The sequence below is a fragment of the Varroa destructor genome, unplaced genomic scaffold (assembly GCF_002443255.2).
Source record: "Varroa destructor unplaced genomic scaffold, Vdes_3.0 BEIS01000007.1, whole genome shotgun sequence".
NCBI classification, from domain to species: Eukaryota; Metazoa; Arthropoda; class Arachnida; order Mesostigmata; family Varroidae; genus Varroa; species Varroa destructor.
In genome coordinates this window covers 37773236-37782486 of record NW_019211460.1, presented here as the reverse complement: position 1 = coordinate 37782486, position 9251 = coordinate 37773236, and the positions used below count along the sequence as shown (strand labels likewise).

The window sequence follows — 9251 nt, the reverse complement described above, 5'->3', positions numbered from 1 at the left end:
GGACGGTATGACGTAATGTACGTCGATTTCAACTCAGCGTTCGAGCGAGCTGTCTGTTCCAAGTTCCTTAAGATGTTTCCTTACTGTGGCATCGGAGGTTGACTGATGAGGCAGAACAAAAGTTTTCCTAGCGACCCATTTTTTTTTTCTGTTTGAATGAATGGAAAACACGCGGACCGCATCAGGTTGTTCTCAAGGCGCAATTCAGAGACCTCTCATGTATTTGTTGTTTATAGTACAAACATGTGCATATGTTCTATAAAGACAACAACGGCTTGCTCAACAGGACATGCTAAGCAAGCTTTTTAGACAAGTAGCTTTGGTGTAAAGTTTTTATCCAGTCGTTTTCTTTACGAGTGCTAAGTGTGTACTAAAGGACATCTGATTGTCACACGGCTGCTCTACGAACTTTCTTGTTGTTTGTTGTTTTTAGAAAATGGATTTCTGTACCGGACCTCATGAAGTTCTAGTGAGGCCACCCAGCCAAATACAATTCAGTAACATTATTTTCGTGATGGTAATATACTGCCATAATAGACTTAGAGACAAGTAGTGGTCTAGGCGCGCCTAAACGCCCTGTATCTCACAGTATGTCATTTACAATTGAAGAGAGCTAAGGAACACGTTTAAATAATATAATATATATTCACTAGTTACTAACCGTAGCATTACTTCTCATGTTTACAGAATTTTTCATACTATTTCTATTTCGCATAGCTAAAACACGGTCTGGTAAGCCAAACGGCTTAAAAAGATCCTTTCATGAATAAAATCTTCTAATGCTTAGGAAGATAGAAACGGAATACAGAGACAGTGACCAGAACGTTCAATACTACAGAATTTTGGACGGTTGAGTTCCGTGAATCGGACGTACATCAAAAATGATGGGCGCCGCACTACATTGATAACTTTTAACCCTTCCGAGTAAAGCCTGTTAAAGCTATAACATATTGTTGGAAGTCACCGATAGTTTGAGAGAAATCTTTCGATGGCCCATTACATATTGCAATGTATGTGTATTTAATTTCGAGATGCACATGGAGACACGGATGGGGTTTTTCAAATCAGCTACTAAAGCATTGGACGCATGCCTATTAATGGGATCATATGAGGATACTCTACTTTTTTGATCTCGAAGATTATTATTGGCTATCAATTTAATTAAAGAAACAAGAAAAGTTGACCCGATCTGACAAGTAGGTGATAATAAAATCCAATCTACCCGCGTCAATTAGGTAATTGAAAAATTCGCATTGCTGGACCGCCAAGCGTGCCTCTTCCCTCTCCAGTCGGTATGTGAAGTAGGAAAGCCCCTGAAGTACATAACAGGAGCCTCTTCCACTCTACACACCAGACGATCGAGAAGCGCATTTCACTTGTCCACCTCCAGACGTTTACCAACATGGCTGGCTTAATAGCCTGTGCTCTTCTTGTAGGGGCAGCCACTGCCCAAGAAATTTTTGACCAGAAAACTGATATACTGAAGGCCAGATGCCGTGCCCACTGCCTCAACAAGGTAAGCACATTTTCAAAAACAATTTGTTGTATGATAAATTCCAGAAGCTAGACCTCTCATGGACCACCAGCTCAGTTAACTATCTACGATGTGTATGCCATCGTTTCAACTGAGATGCAAAGAGATCCCGCCTGTTTTCAAATAATAGACGGCCAGCACCTTTTTTCATGGGAAGATCACGTTCAGCAATGACGTCATCCTAGTGACACAGCCCTATACTCACATGAGTTAACTGTACAGTGATAACGGAAATCGGCGCGAGAGTATGATCAATAGTGAAAACACATGCGAAGTGTTCGTGCACCTAATACCTATTCTTTGTCGCCGAAACATTTGAAACCGAATTATAGCCAGTGTTATCCTGAGCTCGCAACGGTGATCGCCTATTCTATTGATAACTGAGACTGTGCTAGATTTTATTTTACAGTCGTGTCAAACTAAGCGGGTTTATTACTTCTTTCTGCTTGCAGTTCTATATGCCTGAAATGAACACCAATTGCCGAGATGACGCCGACTGTTGGATGGTAAGGGTCAGCATGAGTCCGTCACTTTATAGCGCTTTTCAATGAGGAATCACTGAAATAAAGCTGTCTGTTAAATATTGACTAAGTTGCCACCTATGTGTCTACTCAAATAAAAATCGAGCTTCGTTGCTGTAGAAAGGTTATTGGAGGCATGCCATCTAGAACGATTTTTCTTTTGCGGCAGAATAAAGTCACGACTTTCGACACGTAAAAGTTAGACTCGCCTCATATTGTGCAAGTGATGTTTTTTATAGTACTTGCCTTATGATAGTCGATCTTTTTGAATAAGGATTTTTATGATGAGATAAAAAAAAAAAGCTTATTTTAATGCAATGCTAGGAAAATTCTCTTGAATGGGCTTCTAAAAGACGTTTACAACTAACTCTTTCATAATGTTATTTTCAGTGCTGGGACTCCTGCCATATGTTGTATGGAGGCTTTCGTGTATGGGGGCACATGTGTGGAAAAGATCCGGACTGTATGCGGGTAAGCGATGACAGTGATTTTTTTTTCTCAAGCGTAAGTTTCTTCTGATGGGTAATGTGTCGTCCGTTTAAAGAATTCGTTGGCGGACATTGTTGCATGCACCGTGTAACTTGAATAGATCACATCTAGTTAATTTATTTTATGCAACTTTTCTATCTTAATTCGATATTTAGTTCCCGGGTTGTCAAGAATCATGCAGTTTCGTAAGCTCACACTTGGATTCCTTGACCCAAGAAGGTCGCTCTGATACTAAGGCTATACAACCTCTAAAACACCACTATCTGTCGGAAAAAGATGCCTTCCATTTCGAGTGGACGCGGCCCAAAGAAGACTACCAAATTGGGCAGCTAGTTTACGCGCTGTTGGTACGGGATGAACTCTCTGGCGGCTGGCAGCAGCTACAACAAACTTTCTACCACAACGCTACCGTGCGTCGAAGTCTTATTAAATCCTCGTCGTACATCCGATTGACGTCTTATGACTCCGAAGGAAGAACCGCCGAGGTAGAGAAACCGTGCTCTGAACTAAATCTCTATTCGGAAGATGCAAATATTGAGGGAATGTACAAGGACACCGCGATGAAAGGCATGCCTCCAGGTTATACCAGTCGTCATCGAGAATTGTCGCTCGACTACCTACAAGACGGCTGGGTCCCTGTTCTCCAATCCCTGCGTGCTTCAAGTATGAATTCTGGCGGCGTTGATGCTGTTATTTCCTGGGAGCAAGTGTCTCATAAAGCGGCAGTTAAGTATGTTGTTGAATGGAAACAGCCCGATCAGAATATCGATATGACTGGACAATTGGCTACATCTAACAACATGGGCGTCTTAACTCTATGGCCAAACAAAATTTACCAGCTGACCATCACAGCTTTTGTGCCCGGTATTCGTGACCCTGTCGGGCGGAGCAGAGCTCTTGTTATCAACACGGCTAAACACGTGTCCGGCTTGTGGATATCAGTCAGTTACATCGAATTAGTAGTTATGACCGCTGTTCTGCTCTTTGTGATCGTACTGTCAGTTGTTGCACAGACGTACCGACGCTGTCTTCGAGCCGATACCGTCACCGCTACACAAGCTGTACATTCGACAACACTAAATTTACCATTTCGACATGCCTCAGTGAAAAAACAGTTATCATCGTTAAGCACTCGTATTTCTCAGAAGCCTCTTAAACACGATCGGCTGATTGAAGAAGATTCTCCATACTCACTTGGCCATCGTGCCAACGACTGCAATATATAGCATATCGCTCCCAATTGTACTGAATAACTGTGTGTGCCCTTGTGATGTCACGATAATTACGTATTTTGACAACGATTGTATTCCAATGCGGACCCGGATCCACTCGGTCGTTCGGCTTTAAGCTCAGAATTTAGAACTCGTTCAAAAAGCAATAAATTTATATTATTTATTAATTTATACATATATATATATATATATATATATATATATATATATATATATATCAAATCGTATTATTTGTTGTTAGGACATAATTAGTAATATCCAAGGTTGAATTAAATTGCATTAGTACTGTCCTGTGTACGATTATAGAGTTTCACTTTATCTATATATATTATACATTTACTTTCTATTACGCTTCTTGGCCAAGTTACTTTTATGATATAACAGGAATTTACTTAATTGAAATTGTCTAACGGAGCATACCCTCATTACTGTTGCAGACTAAACTAGAAGGCTGACAACAATCATATATCTTATATAAAGCTAAAAGACTTCTAAATAAATTCTAGATATTCTTTTGGCTTGTCTAAATGAAGAAATAAGTTTTCTTTTTAACACGACGAACGAAGGTGCTCTGTTTTTACACTCATAATAGTCGGGAAGTTGTGTTTTCAATTTGAAACAACTTCATTCATCGATATAATGATACATTAGATGCTACTATTTGCTGGTAAATTAAAGGAAAGCAATAAATCTTGCTTTGCGAGAGACCATACTTCAAAGTATCATCCTCGACTGATTATCGATATCAGAGGTGGTTGTTGCCGTGATAAAATACGGTTACTCTTGTTAAGCCAAATACATTTACTGAATGTTTATGTTATTCACTAGTATCTGAAACGTACGTCATCTGATTAGTATACATTTACATTGAAAGGTCTAGATTTTTCAAGTAATTGATATTAGGCGCCCCGATCCGTTTCCTAGTTAAAAATTGGGACAGTGTTCTTAGAATCGTTCGCATCTAAAATGTTCCTTACGCTACTCGGCCCGAATATTTAGCTTGAATTATTACGCATTTATCTTGAAAGCTTTTCGTAATTTATCCTGTCGAAGCGATGAATTAGTCATATCTATAACTTCGAAAAACAACTACATCTACATATAATTTTACTTGTTTCAAGCGCTCCATGTATTTAAATAGCCCGCCTTCTACTCCTGCTTAGATAATCTAAAATTAAGTTATAATAAGGAATGTAATTAAATTCGTTGTAGAGTTACGGAGCGCGTTCGAACAAACCTAGCCAAGGAGATCAAATCTCACAGGCCTTCGTTCAAGTGGGCTAAGCAGAAAACCTCGAACGATGTTCCAGTATACGGTTATATGAATGATCCTGACGTGCATCGTTGCCGTGATGTCCGAGTCGAATACGACCGCATTGGTAGCACTGTGCAGGATAAACTGTCTCCAAGAAGCGCAATATGAATATATTTCTCATTCAGTCCTATTTACAACAGTAGATACCAAAAAGAGCCTGTTTCTCGAAGCAGGCTCGCGGCCGTGTATTAAAGGTAACACGCAGTACAGTGGTTGAACGAATAATGCCGACGACATCCTATTTGTTAGATCGGGAGTCGGGTCTTATACAGGATAAGATACCAACAGATACTTTTCAGTCAAACTTTTATTTTACATCGCCACGGTCGATCACGAAAGATGCCACGCTTCAGTTCATGAGTAGAAAACGTAAAGGGCTATTAATACAGTACCTAGCCAGACATAGTAAACCTTTAATTTATTATAAGTAAGTCACTCTTACCTTATGAATCTGTTTACTTTTATTTCAGTGCTGGTTATGATGTGATCGTCTATTCGACAACGTCGATATGCATACGGACCTAACCCAGCGTTTCTGAAGACTGAACGTTTAGGACAACAAAGAAACGTCCCATTGCATGCATCTGATTATGTAAACAAACCTACACGCAAACGCTAATATACAACTATCACGCCGAGCTTCATTAAATTCTTAGTTTCGGGTGATCACCTCTTGACCTGATAAAAGCTGGAAGACCATGCCCCCTCCGCATCTCACTCTTGGTACTTCAGGCTTGGTGAACAATGGGACAGATACTATTCACTAGCACCATCGTAAACCTTGAAGCACTTGGTAACTTTTCGTTATATATTCTTCTGAAAAAGTACCCAATGATCTTGTAGAATCGTATAAGAAGCTCGGCCATATTGACTTGAGTAGTAAAAAAAAATTCGCGGAACGGCAGCCGCTAATAAGAAGAGCACAAAGTCCGATCAGCTTGTTCGGGAGCAAGACTTTTGCTCATAGGATACCACCCAAGTGACCGTTGAATGATTTTTCACTATTCTCTGAGATTTTCAAATATTAGCCACGCTATTGACGCCTCTGACGAAACCGGAGGTCGAGCGGACGTATGGAATGATGAAATTAGTGAAAGGTTGGCTATGTGCACCAGAAACCTCTGCCAAGCTCCAATTGTTGCTCAATACCGTCTGTGATATAAATTATTAAGACTTACATTTTGTATAATCTAAACTAGGCACTTTTTAATAAATACCATTTTTGAATCACCACGTACACCACAGCATAGTTCAATCGACTGCTTCATTTACTTCCCACGCTTCTCTATTGCTGTTTTAACAACATTAACTATCACTATCGTTCCTGTGGCTCGTATTTATCATCACGACTTTCAGCACGAAAATGGCGACTGCCCTTTATAGAAAATAGGATCCTTTAGGTAACGCAGCTGGCAGCTCTTCGTGGCTATGCTATTGGTCAGCGATATTGGACTATGAGCCTTACATGTAGCAAACTTTATCGTTAGACCAAGAGCACATGCATTTTCCTATTGTTCGATTTCCCCTGATGCCTGCTTCGGGACCGAACGGTTGCCACTGCACAAGTTATTTATCTATTATTTACAGATTCTAATCCATGCCGAGTATCTAAGAGGAGTACTGTCTTCATTACATAAGAGGAGCCAAAAATTTCTTTTCAATTGACTCTACCCGATTGATTTGCAGTGTTTATGATTTGCTTATTTCTTGCTACGACATGCAATGTTATATTGAAGACCACTTGGAAAGTCAAGCAAATTACGAAAACTGCACATTTTATTTTTGCATAGTTAAAGAAAACTGTATGCCACCTTGTCCAGCGCATATTGAACGTACGGGGTACCGCCGTTAGCACCACTCGTCATTGTGCTAGCGACGACCGATAATGGATAATCCCGGTACATATGTGTACCTTCGATGAGGCGCGCAAATCACAGGTATAGTGACTAGATTCGGAAGATGTTTTATAGCATTTAACTAGAAAACCCTTAATCTTACCAGACATGAACCTTTAGTAGAAAGTTTTCTTGTCTTGCTAAGTTGAGCCATCGAAAATAGTAAAAATCTGTTTTATTATTCAGGACATTTATTGTTTCGCGTACGAACATTACTTGCTTCACAAATAAGTGTGATATATTTATATTATGTTTAAATGATTATACAGGTGCACATGCTTGATTCCCGATCAGTATCGAATGGAATAATTTTTAAAAAAGTTTCCGAAAAACAACAGTCGAATTATGCACGCATACATAGGTAGCACTATGGCACTGCGTCTCGTGAGATGTGAACGTGAAAAGACGAATTACATTTCGCTTTTATCTGACGACGGCGGCGCTGACGGCGTTCCCTTCGACTACGTCACACAGTTTTCTGAAGGTGAGTTAAGGAAGCGAAGTTTTTCAATTTTAATGATGTGAGGGCTAAAAAAAAATAATACAAGCGCCATATTTTTTATTGAAAACTTATTTACGGTTTTTTTTTTTTTTTTTTTTAACTATCTCGTTCGCTCTAACTACACGGGATCGTTTCAATACGACATTATATTGCTTCAGCCTGCTTACCTCTATCCGCAAGGTGCATAATACGCTTCACGAATAATAAAATATCATATTCTGTTACATGGGCTGGCTTAAATATCCACAATGTCCATGTTGTTGCTACACTTTTGTTTTGAAACTAGATGCTCGGTGGTCTAATGAGATACGGATTAGAGACAACTGCCGATAACACTCCCGCACACAGCTTTGTGAGCCGGCTATACAGTAGGCGACTTTATATTTTCGTCGTACTTTATTTAGAAGAAAATTCCATAGCACCTGACATTCTAACAGTGGAATAAGTGGATTTCTTTCCGTTATGAAGGACTTTAGAAATGAGGGATATCCAATCTACCTCTAAATTCAGCCCGGCTGAATGTTTGCTAAAGTGAAATATTCTCGTCGAAGCCAAGACCTTTCTCCCCTTATTCTAGTGCTGCTAGTCCGTAAGACTTTCCGAGCGTCTACAATTCTTCAAGCCGGTAAAAGATGCATTTTGAATCAGGCATGTAGAAATTAAACTTTTACTTAATATTTTCAGTTTGTTTAGGGAGTGTCTCAGGTCCCAAGCAACTCCGCTATATCTTTTAACCGAAGTGAAGAAAATCACGGTCTTCGTAAACAATGTCATCCTACCTGCTAGCTATTCCACCAACTGTTTACTATCGTAACGCTCGTTGTCCTTGAATACAAATAATACGACACGATAACTACCTAGGGTATAACCCATATAAAGAAGCAATTTGTCGTTTAGAGGAGCACTAACGCCTACACTAACGTTCAGTTGATCTTTTTAGTCAAGTGACCTAACCTATGTGATTATGGGTTAGAAACTGTGTGTAAAAAGCCACATAATTCTACGAGAGTATCCATTATGAAAATCGCTTCCATTTCACGCGTTACCTTTTCGCCGCCTTTGTCCTTATGCTAACATCTGCAAGCTTTTCTTTTACATTCTTTTTACGAATCGATCCATTTTCATTTCGATCGTTTATTAGTAGCGGGTGCTTTCATGTTGCGGTCTGTGCAGGTATCAAGTCTGTCTATCAAGTGAACCTTCAAAGCAACATAGCACGATGTTTTTCATCTCTTCAGTCGTTCGTTATTATGTGTCTAAATCCCACATCGCCGTTTCGAACATCGGAAGCTGAAGAAAACGCTAGAGCTTCATCATCCGTATCATTATGGCGATATTCACCTCCTGCAGCAAAAATCTGTCGCGTCTTTTTTTGCCGAACGAGAGCCGGAAAATGGCTGTTCCCTTCAGAATCTTGAATTTCTGTCACAGTCCAGTTTTCTGTCGCTGCAGTTAAGTAGATACTGTGTGACCGAGCAAAAGAGCGAAAAATGGGACAAGCATAGCACAGAATACTATTTGACACCCTTTCAACACCAGGGATAGGCTCAAATAAATTCGATCTTGGCCCGCGTGCGGACATAATCGCTGCGCTGCATACGACGCAGTGCTTGAGTGTACCCCTAAAAACTTTGCACTAGTGCTTCAACGCAAAAGCTACTCTGACAAATTTCGTCTGTTCAGATCGGTCGAGGAGAAAGAGTGAAACAGGTTAAGAGGAAACCAATCAGCGCTCGACTGACGGTGAGCTGCATTGTCGGGGA

At 40.1% G+C, this 9251-nt stretch overlaps 2 protein-coding genes across 13 annotated transcripts in view; one reads left to right on the top strand and one right to left on the bottom strand.

Annotated features, from left to right (window-relative positions):
- Positions 1 to 9251, bottom strand: part of LOC111254179 (uncharacterized) — a 39514-nt gene that overhangs the window by 15536 nt on the left and 14727 nt on the right. The window lies entirely within an intron of this gene.
- On the top strand, positions 1299 to 4469 carry LOC111254354 (uncharacterized). 2 transcript variants are annotated; one of them, XM_022815098.2, is made up of 4 exons: positions 1299 to 1516; positions 1987 to 2040; positions 2446 to 2526; positions 2700 to 4464. In XM_022815098.2, exons 1-4 carry the CDS (start codon positions 1403 to 1405, stop codon positions 3768 to 3770), a joined length of 1320 nt encoding a protein of 439 aa, XP_022670833.1. In that variant the 5' UTR covers positions 1299 to 1402; the 3' UTR covers positions 3771 to 4464. The 2 variants fall into 2 exon arrangements, with proteins under 2 accessions (XP_022670833.1, XP_086832364.1); XM_086976238.1 differs by lacking the exon at positions 1299 to 1516 and adding an exon at positions 1707 to 1891 and having other exon boundaries at positions 2700 to 4469.